The sequence below is a fragment of the Vanellus vanellus genome, assembly GCF_965231255.1.
Source record: "Vanellus vanellus genome assembly, chromosome: 2".
Lineage (NCBI taxonomy): Eukaryota > Metazoa > Chordata > Aves > Charadriiformes > Charadriidae > Vanellus > Vanellus vanellus.
In genome coordinates this window covers 116267665-116286273 of record NC_138906.1, presented here as the reverse complement: position 1 = coordinate 116286273, position 18609 = coordinate 116267665, and the positions used below count along the sequence as shown (strand labels likewise).

Genomic DNA, 18609 nt, shown 5'->3' with positions numbered 1-18609 from the left:
AGAAGATGCACTTTACCTTCCTATTAGTCCATGCGGATGTGCCCGCATGTGCATACCACCTTCCTCCCGATCACCACAAACTACCACCAGAAAAAATTATTTGGGAGATTTGCAGATTATAAAACTATCTTGGTTTTAATTTCTTTGACTTGAGCAGGGGATATTCTATCTGAACCATCTTATACTATGTAACAATGGGGTGGTTGGATTTTTTTTGCAAGCCATCCTAGCAGAGCTGGTCCTGCAACTCTGTCAAGATTTGATTTCTAATACAGGTTGACCCTAGCTTGAAGGCTTGTCCTCCAGGAACTGACCTGATCAGTTCTCAGACAGGTGATTAAAAGTTGGAATTCAAGATGTATAAATCAGATCTACCTCTTTCTTCCTGCTTTTGACACTGTTATTGTTTGCTCCCAGATTCTGCCTCTTAATTGAGCTTGATCATTCGCTGTGATTTTATAGGATATTAAGAAAAATGTTTTCAAAACAATTTTATCTTCCGATTACTAGAAACAGAGGAGTAGAAAGTATTTAAGGTATTTGTATTAGCACATAAAAAGTATAAGCCTGACTGTACACAAATAGCATGCACATATTTTGAGATATTGTTTTTGGAGTGTCTCTGATAAACTTTAAAGTTAGGAATTGGCTGGTCTATTCTAAGTATCACTTATCTGTGCAGTAAATCACAGGAATAGATGAAGCTATGATGGAAGTTACGCAGATGGACTCTTTACCATGGGTAAAAAGGAGAAAAGCCTAATGCTTTTTGCTTTCATCATCAGTGGTGTAACTTGGTGCCCATTAAAAAGTTTGTGGTGTTTATAATTGTGTTTCTCCAAGTCACAGCTGACTGGAAAATTATGATGTGTCTATTAAAATAACTTGGAAAAAAGATTTGTTAAGAAAAAAGTCACTTCTGTTCTTCCTCCTCTCCTTTTTACATGAGTTCTACAAATGTGATTCCACTGTACTGAGATCATTGAAATTGTCAATACACTGGTGAGCAGAGACTACAACTTGTCTCAGAAAAAAGTTTGTATGATAAAATAAGAGTTCAAAGTAACAATTCTGCAACTGTGTATAGCCCCAAATCCATGTAAAATGTCAAAGAATGGATTACCATTAAGTACTGTAATATTTTAGAAACAATAGAAAAAAAGAAGTGCAGAAGACTCAAGTGGCTGAAGTCCCCACAGTAGCAGCGATACTGAGTTAGGAAGCAGAATCTGAACCCGTATTTTAAGCAGTGAGTGTGCACGCAGTGGAGAAGAGGAAAGGGGCAGAATGAAGTCGAAAAACTATGGTAACAGGATCCACCTCTCAGACCTCTTGTCCTCCACAGTGTTCCAGTCCCTTCCATATTCCTCATCTTTTAGGCTGGGAAAGTGCTGCCATGAAGTTACACCTCATGCTGACTCACCACCTACTTTGCCCATACTCCTTCAAGAGATCGTAAGGGACGGCTGCAGATCTTTCTCTGTCTTATCCCACTACAGAACTTCATAAATTTTGCTGGAACTTCATATCTTTCAGACTTCAGTCTCTCTAGCAAACTTGCTTTAAGTTGGCCAACGGCTTCAAAAGTTACTGGGAGGTGGAGGTGACAGTTTGACATGTGGACAGACAATGTAATTGCATACTTTTTTCCCCATGAAAAGCAGGCTAAACATAACCAAGGTACATATAGATAGCAAAGGAAAATGCCCTGAATCAAGCTCAGATGTAATGGAAATGTCAGTTATCTGTTGCCCACACCTTCTCTTGAAGTTAGCTAACCAGTCCATTCTCCATCTGCTTACAAGTGCAAGATAAACTTTTGCCACTTTTCAGGAATGGGCAAGAAAATGTCACTTTTTTTTTTCAGCTGGATCTGTTTATCTAGACTGTGAAAGATTAAATACCAAGAGGATACTGCCAGCAAAGACAGAGAGAAAAAGCTGCTTACTTCCTGGTAGGATAATGGGAGTGCAGCAGCGGAGGTGTGCATTTCAAGATCACAGCAAGCTGTGCTTTATTCAGAATGGTACCACAGCATTTGACACATGTGCTGTAACCACATGGAAACCATGGCATGGGAGGAATATTGTAGGAGGGAGATTGTAAGGCAGAGCAAGAAAAAAACCTGAGCAAAACCCAGGAAAATAAATTTGTATTACGTAAAGGAGATATGACACAGTTGTGCTGTTCAAAAGTTATGCCTTATATAAAAAGAAACATTGGTAGTAATGAAAACCCTTTCTCAGAAGAGTAGGCGCATGAGCAATGGTAGGTAGGTAGGTGGGAGGAACAGTGTGGGTTGAGAGACCAATATTAGACTTAAAGTACTCAGAGAGAAAAAATCCCACAAGATGAAAAATCCCTTCAAAACCAACAGTGAAAGCAAAAAGGAACATGTTTTTAAGTTGTTTGCTCTGCCAAAGATGAAAGTTAAGACAACTAGAGACTGCATACAGAAAACAGAGAGTAGCAGAAAGAAGCGCAGAAGAACCCTGACAATGACCACTGTAGAAACACCACTTTCACAAGGTGCCTTGTTCTTCATTGACAGAAAAAGCATAATTAAAGGAGTGAAATACCACTCAGCTTTAAGGTGCTAGTAATGTCCTGCAAGGTCAGCTAGAAAGTCCACTAGTGTCAGTAAAAGGCTGCCTGCTGACTAGAATGAATTTTGGCTCATTTCCATAAAGCTCTTATTCAGGTGCAAATTGAACTCGAGTCAACAGTAAGCCAAGGAAATAACTTGTTATCACACATTACACAATTGCTTGATATACACAATTGCTTGATATATTGACATATATTCAGTGAGTGGGGGGCCCTAATTTAGTCTCTAGCTGAGATGCCAGCAAAACTCTATCACAACGCTCAGAGTAATCAGGGTAGCCCTGGGATGAACAAGCAATGTCACAGTCAAGGTCAAGTCACGCTATTAAGAAAGTATGAAGAAGTCTGCAAAAAAACCCTAGTTTAACAGAACAGTTCAATTCCCAGAGCAAGCACTTGGCTAGTTCTCACAAAAAAAAACACCCCAATTATCCTGTTCAGCAGAAAGGAATAAAAACAATGCATAATTATGTATTATACAATTTGTCTCTGAAAGTGGAAAGGTTTCCCAGGAAGAGATATTTCTATAAAGTATCACCATAGATTAAAAGAAATAATTCTACTTCATCCCAATTTATGCTGAAAAGTCATTGAAAAAGAAAAGTTATTTCATATTATGTCTTCTTTTTTGTTTTACTACCATTTATCATTTCCCCCTTCCTTCTAACCTGTGATTTACATCCTACTTCTGTATAGTTCCTAAACTTACATGAATTTTACAGAGCGCAACTTAAAATTAAGTACATTCCTAAAAGCCTTCCTGAATAGGAATTAAAAACATATGTGACGTGAAGTATTCATACAAGCACCTTGCTGAATTGCAGTGACTTCAAAGCTAAACCCAAAAGCTTACGCTGCCTAGACCCTCTGATCTAACATCCTCTGTGGGTGAACAGCAACATACAGGACTTTTTATCTTTAATAATTCCATATTCTTTTGTAAATCTTATATCTACAGAGAACAGAAATGACCAAGAGCAAATACACTCACTGTAACGCATTGCACTTCAAATATATATTATGGAACAATGGAACACATGTTTCTAAAGTCTCAAAAAGAATAAGCTCCGTGCCCGATGCATGTGTGTCCATGCATAAAGCACGGCTTTACGGAGTTTGTGGTGGTACGTAACATTTACGTTCACCTTGCAGAGGCTGCAATAACTCATCTCAGAGGAGAATTTTTGGCTCAGGAAAGGATGTGGTAAAGTCTGCTGGGTGATGAGAGGAATCACTGGATCCCTTGAGTAACTGCCAGCCAGCTTATGAAAATCCCTGCAGAAAATGAGACTACTTTCTCCTTTGGACACTAATGGAAAGACAGAGCAGAAGCAACTCCTGGCTTCCCATGAGACCAAGTCAGGCAGGCTACTATGGGGAGCTGCAATAGGCATGTTTGTGTCTTCTGGTCTATTCATCACTGATGTCAAGAACATGACATTCTTAACAAGGATCAAACGCTTTTCTCAGATAAGGTCTCTGGGAAAAAATGGGGTAGAGGAGGACAAGGAAGGAGAGGAAATTAACGAGGGAAATGCAGAAGGAGTCTTTAGTCACTAATCACAGATACTAGAAGAGATACAGCTCTTTTTTTCCATTTTAAAGCTACAGCCTTAGGCAAGTTATACTAAAATTAGGTTATTTTTGGTTCAGTGAACTATGATTCACTATTACAGCTACGAATTTTGCAGAAGACAGACAGAAACAATTGTTGATTTTAAACCACACCGTTTTCTTTTATGGATATAATTTATTTTCTTGCTTTAGGGGACCTCTTCATTTTAGAATAATTTAAAATAAAACACTAATACCAAAATTGTATCTTTGTGCTGTTTTCATGAGAATTTGGGTGGCTCTCTTAAAAGGCCCAAATAAAAGAAAAACAGAAAGTTACATTAAAAAAGCATAAATTCATCATTCCTCTTGAGTAAAGCTTTCCTAAATGATTAAAAAAATTCAGTTTTGGTTATATTTTTCCACAACACACAGTGCCATTCTGAGTGAACTATAGAGTGGAAACCATGGATTTGTCTGTTTTCAAATAGTCATTGTTCTTTTTAGTTAAATGGCAGGTGCTCTCTGATGGTTTGCAAAGACTAGCTTAGGGCTAATTTCACATGTTGAGTATATATAAATACACAATTATGCAAAGGTTTTGCAGGTCAAAGCTATAATTCAGCAAAGTTTTAAAGAACAGACCTATTCTATGTACCTGAATACTCACTTAACACTAACAGGTTGGAATACTTTGCAAATTCAAAGTGCAGGTCGTAGGGTCTCATTTCAGAATAACATTGAAATACATTCCCAAATCTACCCTTGTTCAGAAAAAAAAAAAAAAAAACAACCAAAAATAAGCATGACTGAACACACTTGTTTAAATACTTTCCTTAACTGGTACATAGAAGTAAAGAGTAGAAACAAATAGGAACAGAAACTGTGTGTCTTACTGGATAGCTCTATATGATGTAGTAAAAGGCGGACTTACTTGAGGGTGGTGAGCTCTGTAAGGGATGGCTGGGTGGCCTTGAGATAGCTCTCTCTTCGTGCAGCAATCTTTGGAGATGGCTTCGGACTTGTGTCTGAGTCTCCACTGTCATCATCCCCCATGGCTTTGATGTAACTGCCACTCCGCATTCGTCGGCAGGGAATCTCATCATCTTTCCCTCGTGGAGTGTATCCAGACCATTCATCTTGAGGTACCTGAAGTGATAAACACAATTCTCTTATTAGTACGGTCTTCCCTGATGTAATTGCACAGCAAGATTTGACTGTGCTAAGCCACAACAGAGCCATAACAAAAACTCTCATGGCCAAGGGCCCATCCTCAATCCCATTTGACCATGGGTTGCTGTTTGAGGTGGAGGCCCACTTCTCCCCCTGCATAGTCACAAGCACCTCTGGAGCTGCTTGTTATTTTCCACTACTTATCTGGGAAGTTTCTAGCAAACATGCTGACATAGCAGCCTCAGTTAGGTCTAATACTGGGCTGGATAAATCTGTTTTTTTTGACGGTTTTCATTCAAAGCATATACAATCCAGATCAGGGTATTTTTGCTTCAGCTCAACAAATTGAACTCCTTTGGGGAGGCACAAAAGATGAAATACGAATCCCTATATCATAATCTTTTCAGACAGCGTGTGCATAGCTGCACTCACCATGATGATTCTGGTTCAAGATACATTTCAAATCAGCGGAGCTATGTACTAGTCATCACAAAAGTAGGTTTGCAAGTGTGAAATTATACCACTATTGCTTCTATAGCATAATTAGTGCGAATGAGCACCTGCCAGCTTGCAGGGATCCTCCTTTTGAATCACGTTAGCCTGAGTGTCTGAGTCACACAGTTCTCTTTATTCCTTTCTTTTTCTTCTTATGGATGTGCATTATTTCTCTTAGTCTGAAGTAAGTGCTGTGCGTTCTTTGCATTGGAAATCTGGAACACTGGGAATGTGCATTCACAATATTATGGGACATAGCAGAGGACAAGAGCATGTTGCTCGTGCCCACCCATCCTCTCCCTTCCTCTGCTCTTGGGGCTTCTGACCATTGTAAACCAACACCCTTCTCTTTCCTGTAACAGCGGAAACAACATGCAGTGGAGCAGGGACCTTGAAGGTGTTGTCCTGAGGTTATTTTGCTGAAACTCCATTTTTATAGTAAAGGTGAAACTGCAAAAGGGTTTTTTAGTTACACATATTTTATGTTAGATTTAAATAAAAGTACTTGTGAATTTTTAGTTTGTTACTTTTCTGATTATTCTTAGTGAACCAACTCTATAAAGCCAGCTGTAGCTACAGTGCTCAGAAGCCCTTACAAGCCAAGTCTGGGTTGCTAAAATTTGTCCTACCGCTTACGAATACCAGCACCTACCAGGATAATCACCGAGTGCCTCTTTTCTATGAAAAGTTTGCTCTTCAACAACATTTAACTTCTGATGAATGTCTTGTGTATCTGTTGCTTCCCAAACTTCAGCCAACGCATTTACATGCCAGCTTGTTTAGAAAAACAAAACTGAAACACTGGACTGTTAGCTAACGGCTCAGCTGTCGATCCCCACTGCAAACACAAGCCTAAGTCCAGAGGCTGCAAGGCCTTGCAAATGTTACTGTCAATGTAGGTCAAATTTTTATGGCATTTTATCAATCTATGCTGCTATAAACTGCAATCCAAAACCCACTGTGCTATACAAAGGAACAAAGATATTTAATGGTCCTCAGCATTCATGGGCTTACTAGTAATTATAATTAATTAACCAAGCTATTCATAAGCCATGCTATTGCTTTGCTTCCTGCTGATTTCAAACCCAAGACCTTGCAACTTTCTCCCTTCATTGACTCTTCTTTTCCTGCTCCTGATACCATTATTTAGGGTCTTCCTTGAACTTCCAGGCTCAAGCAAGTCCTTCTTTCCTCTTGCACTCAGTCTAAGCTCCCTTTTTTTTCCCAGATCTCTCTTGGTCAAGTCTGGTCTTGATAAACTCACTCGGAGCTTTGATATTTTCTTCAGAGGACTCAAGATTTAATCCTGGATGTATACTCTAGCTTGCATCTTTATCAACATTTCTTCTTATGACTCAGTCTTCCTTCGCAGGACTCAGACTTCCTTCTGAGTTGCTCCATGTTTTATTTAATCAATTCTTTCCTTGTGCCTTTTGAAAGTAAATTTCCATGTTTTCTTTAAATATCTATCCTTTAGTTAATGACTCTGGTAACTCTTCTTCTGTGAAACACTTAAATTATATTCCAGCAGCATGCAAAGTTTTAATTTTTTATTTTTATTTAAAGTTTTTTTTTTTAATTTTTATTTTATTCTTGATATTTGTCTGGGCTTCAAGAATGTAAGTTCCATAAGGCAGGAATATATTTCAAAGTCCAGTTTTCTTATTGAACAATGGCATGTAGCTATAGGAAGTAATTGAATAAATACACTTAAACCTTAAAATAACTTAAAATATTCTTCTAGAAAAGGGTGAGACGCTAACTAAGAACTGGAGTGTTACAGACTGAGACTACTAAGTGCTAACAGAACCCACTAGAGAAACAGGACTGAATATATGGCTCTGATATGTTTCCATGTCAAAAAAAAACACAACAAAAAACCCCAAAAAGTCATGTTTCAATTCTGTGGCTTCTAAGTTTATGCCTAGACCCTAGATGTGGAAAGTTGATGCTTTCATGGTTTGTATACATTATGCAATTGAAGGTAATACTTGTAACAGTGGTTTTTATTCTGATTTTTGACATACAAGAGTACCGAGCATTTTACAATCCTCCTCTAGCCACTTGTGACAGACAGAGGATAATATGTTTTCAGGTCTTATTCTTGCATTGGTTCTAGGCCTATAGCATCATCAAACAGTGAAAAAACAATCTATATTCATGCCACTCCTCATATACATTTTGGAACCTACAGCTCCTGCATGTCAACTGTAAAACCTCGACTTTTCAAATCACTCATGTACAAAAAAGAAGTAAACACAGCTTTAGTAAAATCAAGCTCTGCTGACATTTTGATGACATACTTGGACTTCAGTCAGAAGTTTTAAACCTGTAATAGTGTATTTCCAATCAGTTTTCAGGCAGATATTAGATATCTAAGTCAGAGTATGTAGCAAATCTGTGAATTCTCAGAGGACATGCACTTTAATCTGTTTAATATTTTATTCATTATGCTTTATTTAAAGATCTTTGCTTTTTCTCATTAAAACAAATTAATGAATTAATCTTTAATTCACTAAATAAAATATGTTAGTATAATGTTAAGGTTGGTGTCTTTAACTGAGAAAAAGTCAGGGGAGTTAAAGTTACAATGCTCATACCGCACCCATAATTCAGGCAGGCTGAACACTTGTAGTTTTATTAAATCATAGACATACTGTTAAATTTGATGCTGTAGTTTAGGGTTCAACGCAAGTGATGACATGTAGTTGCACTGGGCTCCATAACTGTGGAATTCTTGAGGTCTATTATCAATAACCCCATACATAAGTACAATACCTTTTATCCCAAAGCTTCTCAAAAGGATTTAGGTACGATAGGCCAAGTTTTGAAAGCTGGTTGCAATGAACTTACTGCAAAACTTCCTATTTCCACATGCAAACACAGTGCGCTGTGATGAGCTTTGAATGCATTCCTCTATCCCCACAATTTGCATGACACGATCGAGAGGGAGTTTCCAGTTTGTGCTTTGCTCACTCAGTCAAGTGAGTAACCACCGAAAAACAGCACACTACCTTCTGAGTAGGAAGCACCCTTTTAGCGTGCTTCCACCTTTTAAACACTCTAGTTGCAGGAAAAGGAAAGCTGAGCTGTTCGCACAGGGACCAGGGATGCAGGCTCAGGGAGTGCCACAAACCCACTGGCTGGTTTGTGCACTGGAAGTTACCTCCATGCGCGAAACCAAAAGAAATGATACACACGTAACCCAAGTGCCATTACCATATTATGGGTTTAGGGGTAAACCCTGTATATGTGAAAGAGACAAGGATGGCTATGGTTAGGAAAAACCTCCAGATTTGGAGAACAGCCTAAAATATCAACCCAGATGTGCTTCTAATTTCAGTCAACACATTGAGGAAGTCAGAGTGTTTGTACAAAGTATCTTCCCTGCTTAGACAAAGCTGCAGTAGAAGAACGTAATGGATATTTGATTTAAAAGCTATTTTAGTTAAACAGTTTGCCCAGTTTTCTTGCAGATATTTAAGGCTGAGTAGCTTAATTTTTTTTTTTATTTTATTTTTCCTTTTTTTTTTCTTTCTTTTTTTTTCTTTTTCTTTTCAGTAAGGTTTCAGCATTTAAGGGAATATCAGGGAAAGAATTTTGGGTCCAGTTCCCCTTTATCTTATCTCAGTTTCACAAAAGTCGGAACCCCTGATTTCAGAAGTTGGAGTAGGAGAAAACAGTAAGACACTGTGTAACTGTAGAGAGCACTTGCAGGGTAAAGAAATGCTTTAAAAGTAGTAGATTTTTGCTTTGGCTATTAACAGTTGTAACATTTTTTATGAAAGGATCTCAGAGCACTCTCTGTCTATTACTTGAATAGGACAAACAACCCTTAAAGCTCTGCATTTCCTTTCATTTTACCTATTTTGCTCTTTAAAAAATACAGGCAGATAAAATAATGTCAACATTTTAATACTTCTGTGCCTATAGTCAAATACCTCAAGCAATATCTACTGAAAGAAGTGACCTGCTTTTCAGAGCGCTTTCTTTGGTGCCTAAAAGGAGGGGCCGTAACAGCTCACAGCAGACAATGCAATGCACTCTCACACTAGTGTGTCACATGGGGGGAAAAGAGTAAAACATAAAGCTCTCTCAAAACTACAGATTACAAAAATGAAATTGATCACATTATTTCATGCATTCTGTTTCTATACATATGGTACGAAACTTTCTGTAGCGTGTTTCCTTCTGTTGATCTGGAAAAATGCTGGGAAAAGTGTCTGTGTGAATCTCCAGCTCTTTTATTTTTTTCAGTCAGGAGGGCTGCACAAATTTTCCCACAGGCTTTTACTTGGTTTGAATGGCCAATACTGTGTCTCACAAGGTCACGTACTACACTGCACACAAGTGCATATGCACGGCATATGCTGCCTTAGAGGATTAATGGCATTCAGATTGACATACCTGATATAAAGCTGTTTCACACTTTTAAGAAAATCATATTATCCAATTCCCTTGGCAATACCATTTTTTTCAGTATCAGAATATCAAGCAGGAACATCACTTGCATGATTGTTTTTACTCTTATGAAAAAGGGGGAAGAGCTAAACTCAGATCTAACAATGAGCATCATTGTTTTTATTAAAATAGAACTATTATTATTCACACTATTGAAGTAATAGAGATCCTGGAAGCATTTCATTCTGCAAAGGATCTTTAAGATCATGTACAATTCTTTCTGTACAAGCCTAAAAATCAAGCGTGCACTTTACTTATACAAAAAGCACAGTGAAACAGAACACCATCATTACTTGAAAATACATAGAAAATATTCAGCAAAGGCCTCTGAGCCAGGCACCTTACTGAAACTTAAGACTTCTGCATGCAGCTAGAAATAAAATGCTTGTTACAAGTATGAAAGCTAAGCCTGACTACAGTTTCTTTCTTCTAAATTAAATGGCAGATATAAGGTTCTTTTGTAAACAGAACAGACTAGACAGATAACATACTGCCACCAGCAACATCTTACCTGGATTCAGCTTCATTTAGTGTACAGATGACCTGTTCTGATCTTTAACTAGATTTATGTTGCTCTGGAAATGTTCAAACTTTGTCATTAGCCAGGCTGTCCTGACTGGTCGATTCCTTTAATGCATTTTTTTTGATATAAAGGAACTGGATTTTTCTACTAGATAGCTTAGGTCCCCAAATAAAGAAACTAAACAAACAGGTATACCGTCCCGTCCCCCCCCCCCCCCCAGTTTTCAAACATTCATTTCAAAAGCTCACACACAGCAGTATGTGAAATAAACCCAGCATGTAAGGACAAAGGTAAAGAAAACATTTTTTATTCAATTTCTAAACAATACAATTAGAATATCTAATTTCCTTCTTTTTTTTTTTTTTTTTCCCAAATTTTTATTAACTTACCTTACTGGATGAAATAGTAAACAGACTGTCTCTATAGCAAATTAAGTTCATTATTGATCTCTAGTTTGGTTTGGTTTATTGCAGCTGAAATCATTAAAGCTTCTCCCTGTGCTTTGCCAAAGCAATGTGGATGACTATAGAAGTAAACACAAGGACTGGAAGGAGTGGCTAACCATCGCTCACAGCAGTAGACTTGTAACTTTAGCTTTCTATTAGTATGCAAATACTTAATGAAATGAAATCACACAACTGAAGAACAATGCTTAATGACTGCTCAGTGCAGATTTTCAAACCCATGCAATTTGGTTTTCTTAGCTGTTATTATGCATCTTCTGCGTGCTGTTAAGGAAGTTTCAATTGCCATCTTCCACTTACTAAGATAATTCCTAGCACTCATGAATATTGAATTAATAGGACCAATAAAAAAGTAGCATTTCATTCTATCAATGTGCATGCATTAAGAATCATTGATGTACGCAAAAAAAAGGAAGCCTTAGAAATCTTAAAGAACAACATATGTTTAATAAGCCTCAAGAGTTTTCAAAAAGGCAGATAGGAAGGTTGCTTCCATTTAGGACAAACTTAATATGCTTATTAAGTATCTGCAGCAAGAATTGCTTTAGCTTGTACTATTTCAGCAGTCAGGTTCTACTATAAATTCATTTAATTTAGCTGACTCTTCTCCACATTTTTTTACGTGAAGAGCATTAACAGCCAAGACAAAGACCCTGTCCGAGATAGTACACTACTTCCTCAATCCTAAGTGCCCACACCTTGCATCAAACCTGAACAAGCAGTGTGAAGAATTGCAATCTTCTTTCGCATAACAGTAGTTTGGAAAGTCTTCTAAAGCAGTATGAATCCTCATAGAGTAAGTCAACAGGCAAAATTCTTCAAGCACCGCTCCAGTTTATAATTTTCATTCATCAAAAGGTGCCCTGAGCACGAGCTTGTCAATCTGATTCGCATCCTGTTTTATGAAGAGGAACGTGTGTCTCCTACACAAAACAACCACGCCTTGATTCCAGATAAATCTTCTCCTCCTGCTTTACCCATAAAAATCCAACCAACCATGAAGAGGGACATGTGTATACAATGATTCCAGCCAAGGGCCTTGCAAGTTTGCCATCCCCAAACATACTCTGCAGAAAGGAATCCAAACAGCGACTGCCACATCCGTTAGCTGAAGGAAACATAACTGAAGGTCATATAGCAGGACTCTCATCCAGGACCTTGAACTAAAACTGCTTCAGCGGTACTCTCTGTGGCAGAGGGCAGACATTCATTCTCATCTTTCTCAGTACCCTTGAAGCTTTCAGTGCAGTTGGCTATAACGAGATACAGCTCGTTGCCCAAGTTAAGGATGACAGGATGACTGTTAATATGAATACCAGTCCTTGAAAGGACACTTTCAACGACTACCAACCAAGAAATGTTCTTTCACTTCTAGATACCTTCTTTTGGGGTGAATCGGTTCTCTCCCTAATACTTCAGCACCTGCATACAACGATTAGTTCGCATCAAATGCCAATACTGTTAAATGAGATGTCATTTTACCTTTCTTTCGCTACACATGGCCACAAAGCCCACTATCAAGCAGCCAGCAGAAACCTGGCTTGTGGATGGAGAACATGCAGCTGAAGCTGTATCCTTGGAAGAAAACAGATGTGGTGGGGAGAGCATTTTGAGAAACAGCCCTTATGCTGTTTCTGTTGGCTGACTGTAAGTGGATAATCTCTGGTGCTTTGCTAATGTTGTGCTCTCGCAGGCAGCAGCTGTAAGTAATGCAGTTAAGCTACCATCTCCAGCTGGCTATTAGCTTCTGTCACATTTTAGCGTACAGTGGACAAACTTCACCGAAACTTCCACTACGCTTTCTTTTTGATTACAGCAATGAAATATACCTGTGTAAGAAGATTACATTCACTTCTAAGGAAACTTTCCTGGTTTCAGAACATCAGAGTGTGTCTTTTCATTGACTCCAAACTGTCACCTCCGCTCTACAGTAGTGTCCCACTGGATATCAAATCAAGGTCACTGTCTTGATTCTCATCTGCTGGGAACCGAACTGCTAGAGACCAGGAAATCTCAAAGATTTCCTGACAAACTGATCAGCAGGCTGGGCTTGTGTCAGTAAAGCAAAATTAGACACAAACTTATTTGCATAGAAGACTCTTAGAGACAATTCAAAGACCGTCTCTGGATGCCCTGGCCCATCAGAACTGCCACAGTGCCTTATCCAACTGCATGGCACATTGCTTAGCCTCCGGTGAGAGAAATACACAACGATCAGAAGTCCAGACAAGACAGTCCATTGCACGTTCTCAGGGTAAGAGGATGAAAGGACAAACAGTATACAGCAGATTCATGCTCTTGTTGCTTAATTCACCAGTGACAGCAGCTCAGCTGTGCAACAAGCACAGCACAAGAGCATTTGTAAGGCAGAACAGAAACTATGGCCAGCTGCCCCCAGCTCAAACCACTCTTCTGGCACTGTAGTATTTCCCCACTCAAGATCTGTACTACACATGCCATTCTTGAAACAAAAAACCAATAACGAGACGTAGGGGAAATATTCCTTATTACTTCGCACTGACTGAGGAAAACATCAGTGTTTTCTTCTCCGCTTACTTTGCATGTTTCCACAGTAAAAGTTAAGGATTTCAAACTCAGATGCAGATTGAAATGATCCTTTTTGCCGGACTTGATTTGTCTTGAAGATTTTTGTTTTATTCTTATTTTACAGTGAAATTACTGAAAATAAGATTAGGACACTCAAGATATTTCAGGCTACAGAAAGGAGTCAGATCCAGGAGTCAAATCTTAACCATGAAGGGACTGAAATAGATACTAAGTGCCAGCTATTATGTGCAGCCATAATTTTCATAAACATTTCTGACATAACAGTATATGTAAAGCAGTGTCACCCAAGTAGGTTGCTAAATCCTATATATGGTACGCTAGCAACATAAACCAGGGATCCAGCTCCCAGAATTACATTCATTAATTAGAATGTAGGGATGTTAACAGAATGAACCAACAGTAATTCGAGTTAATCTAGGAAAAATAAGATCAGTGCCAGTATATTCAATACTAAGAAGTTACAGAATGGTGATAAAACTAAAGGACAGGAAATTATTGCCTAAGGAACATGGGCAGATAAAATTGCAGCTAAATGTGAAGTACTGACATTGCTGTAGAATAACTCTGATAAGTACAGTACTTAGGTGGCCCCCATTACTGCATTACTCAGACACCAAATGTCAGTCCAGGTTTTAATTAAATGAATGAGAACACAGCAGTTGTTAAGGTGAAATATGTGGCAAGATCAATCTCAGCCAACAATTTCTTTTTTTTTTTTTTAAAGGTAAATTAAAGGACTGTAAAGATGATGAGGAGGGCTATACTAAAATACTCTCCTGCATATTTCTCTTAATATAGCAAAGACTTCATGGGTAGGTTTGCAGGTAAGCTAAATAACCAAGATGTAGGTTCAATGGAATTATGTAGGTTCAATGGAATTGTTTGTTATTAATATATCTTTTGTAAGTAACCTATTTTGTGGCTTATTTATATTTTCCAAGTGCCCACAAATTCCCTAACTTTATTCATTATTCATATTACCTACCTCACAATTTTAAAAATGAAATAAATTGGCTTTCTGTGAATGGTATTTTTTCAGTTTTAATGTTCTTAGATGTTAGTCTAATTTAAAATACATCAACATTTAAGAATTTCCAAATGTTTTCATGATTATTTCATTACCTGGAAGCTCGCTAGAATACATTATAACATTTGCCATTTTATTTCACAATTGTTCAAATTGTTTCACTAGATTTACTGAGAAGTATGTTTTAGTAAATAAAAAAATGGAAACTTATACCTCATATACTTTGTAGTGATGACTGGAAAACTGAAGGGGAATATAAATTTTCAATTTATGATGGAATAAGAGAAAAAAAGGCATGTCTTCAGATATATGAAAAATGGAAGGTCAGTATTAATGGATGAATATTGAAATAAAACATATATATACAAGGACATACTGAAAGAGTAATTTGAATATGGTAGTTGTGACAGAAATGCAAACACCACAAATGAAGAAAAAGTACAGATTAACTGAAAATGCAGATAGACTTGCGTAGATAATCCCAGTATAACAGATCTAACATAAACCGCTGTGTCATAAGGATAAACATTTTGTAATTTAACATACAGCGTTAACAAATCATATGACAGATACTGGTCCTTATTAGCACCCTGACCCAGGGTGATGCCCTCTATTTGGACATCTATGGACACAGGCAAGAGAAAGAGGCTGAGATTGAGCAGTATCTCCTAAGAAACCGTGGAAGTGTCTTGTGCTGAGACTGGAACACAAGCCACTTTAATTATGAGCTTCTTAACACGACACATTGTATAATAACGTACATTACAGACAACCTTCGCACAGGAAACTGAGCACAGTACAAACCAGAGCCCTTCACCACCAGAAAATGCTCATTACACCCAGAAACTTAGTTTACATTTCCTTCTAGTATTTCTCACAGTCTCTCACAAGAACAAGAGACAAAAATGGGAAACTTGGATGACCACACCATCATCCCCACCTACCGCACTTCAGTTTTCAGAAGTAAAATTTCCATCCTCAGCCCAAAGTATCTGACACAACTGACTTCAGTCCCATCAAATGGGTTCAAAAGAAAACATACGACTGACCAACATAAGAAGAAAACAGGAATAATACGAAAAATGTCATCCTTTGTATTTTTCTTCATCTCTTAACAAATGGACCACGGACAATGGGAATAGCAATTACAGGGAACAGTGAATGGCAAAACTATAATCAGAGACAAACTCTGCAGTGTATTTGATACTCTATTAGCTTCAACAATCATGAATTCATAGAAAACAAGAGTGTCAAAAATATCTACCCGTGTATTTAGACCCTATTGTTCGCAGAAAAAGACTGCTGCTTACATATCGTCTTTGATAATTTTGCTTAATTTTAATTTTTCCAGAGAAGAAGCTACCAGAGAAGTAGAGGCTGTCCACTGCTTTATAAATTAGACTCTCAAGGGAGGGAAACCATTTTGAAGAAGAATTCTGAGAAAACACAAACAGTTCCTTCTCACCTTCCTTCAAATTAGTCCAAATGTAAACCTGGATCAAATAAAAGCACTTTCCTGAAGTAAGAAGCAGCTCAAAAAAGGACCTTATCTTTCTACTATCCAGTTCCTCAGTCTTGAAAGAAGAAATAGAGCGAAAAGAAAAATACAATTCCATTCCTGAAACGCAGGTGAGAGGAAAAGGTTTGCTTGACAGTCTTTAGACTAGTCTGGGAGCTAATATGTCTTTCTGAAGACGCGCAGCGTGGAGCCAAGCCTCCCCTAGACCTCCAAGGACAGACACTGTGCCTCAGCAGCCGGGCTCGAAGCAGAGCCTGCCGGGGTAAAGAAAGACTGCGCAATGCAGGAGGACTCTGCACTCGATCCAAATTTCAAATTATGAGAAATAAGCCCATCTGTAACGCGAACTACTGCCAACTCCTTCCACAGAACGTTTATGTGGAAAATACCACACCAAGTGAGATAATTGTTTGTTATTTCCACTTTACACTGAGAATTCATCCAGATACTTTTGTGATAAAAGCCCTTACAAGCAAATGTGAAGTCAATGTCGTCTGTGATCTCTGATATACTCAGGTCTATCAGGATAAAGAAAATTATCCTGAGTGCCCCGAGTTGAAAAAAAGTCACTCCTTCATTGAATTCAGATGCTATCACAAGAAGAGTCTGCATGAACAAAATAGTTGCCTCTTTCAAGGATCGGAGAGTTTATTTCCTGGACCATAAACAACAGCTTAAATTACAAGTGAGTTGATAAAAGCGTCCATTTAACATTTAATGAGTTAAATAAAGCAACAAAGAAGAGTCATAATAATGAAAATAAATTATCAGAGTTGTCCAGTATTGTCATAAATTTCCAGCTTTCATCTCATTTAGTGCATTTCTAATTGTTCTAACATAGGACACCAGCCTTTTGGTACAATGATGAGAAGGTCACCAGAAAAAAAACAGATATACAGTATACCTCTGCGGCCCACTAACGGAGTTATACTCTGCTGCTGTTAATGTATATTTACATTGTAGGACAGCCAAAAGGCTTCAATTAGGTTCTGTGCTCCATTGTGCTGGGCACTGTGGAAACACAAAAGGGAACAAAGTCCAAGCCCCACGGGGCTTGTAGTGTAAAAAGATAAGTGATGTAGTGAAGAGAATGGCAATGGGATGCATTCAAAATAGACTGACTTTTTAGTACCTATATCCATTTGGCATCCTTTCAAGCTGCCAAAAGAGAAGAATAATCCTGACCTGCTTCCTCAAATCTACCCTACTCTGTTTGAATATTATTTCCAATGCCAACCGAAACCTGGTTAAGATTTTCTTTTTTTAAAAACCAATTTTAAACAAGTTATATTTCCCTGGCTTTCACAAACAAGCATACAATTAAACAAAATGAAACAAAATGAAATGAGAACCAAAATAAAACTACCAGTGACGATGGGAAACACAGTGAGAATTTAGTTAGTATAATTCCTGCCCTTGACAATTGTTGGACATATTTTCATACAGACACAGATAACGTCCTCTAATTCCACTTCAAGTCTATTCCTGTCAGTTAAACATTATCTAAAAGTCCCTATGGAGGTGTTCATTTAAAGCTGATGCTGGCACAGTTTTTCGCTCTTTTCTAGCCATCTGGTCACATACTGAATTGTCAGCTATTTTATCTAAACCTGAGAGAAAGATTGAAGGAGTAAACAAAAACATCAACAAAAGAAATCTCAGGGTCCAAAGTAACCACAACAATCAAGCCTAAAGTTATGATTTCTTCTCACTCACAAAATTCAGACAAAAGAGACTTAGTGTAAAAAAAAAAACTGCAAAAGGTTGCAACCTGAGGCTATTTTGAAACCCCTCTCCCTCCCCAGTCCATATGCATAGCTGTAAACACACACTGAGCATTCATATTGCCCCCTCTCCCCCCACCCCACTCTCCTAACAATTAATAGAAAATACATAGTTCCATTTCTTTACATTTAAAACTTTGAATCCCAGAGGCTGGCATTCGAAATGATTTTGCATGCCATTCAATAAAAACCTTTTAAGATCAATTTTTATATGCGGATGCCTCAGTCCTACGCTTTCGCTGCGTACTGACTTAAACAACAGAATGTGGAAGCTGACTTGTCTCATTAAAGCACCCATATGAGAAAACTCGCTACAGTTTCTATACAAATAGACAAGAGTCCCGCTACATTAAAAGGAAACCAAATCATCTTAGCAAACCTCTTTTTTTCCTCATGGTCTTCTCTCTTCTCTGCGCAACGTTGTTCCCATCTTA

General features: G+C 38.0%; 1 protein-coding gene across 1 annotated transcript in view; it reads right to left on the bottom strand.

Annotated features, from left to right (window-relative positions):
• Window positions 1-18609, bottom strand: part of DLGAP1 (DLG associated protein 1) — a gene marked incomplete at both ends in the record, with an annotated part of 147214 nt that overhangs the window by 127412 nt on the left and 1193 nt on the right. Inside the window, 1 exon segment of the mRNA XM_082499339.1 lies at window positions 5096-5310. Coding sequence (XP_082355465.1) covers window positions 5096-5310 — 215 coding nt within the window.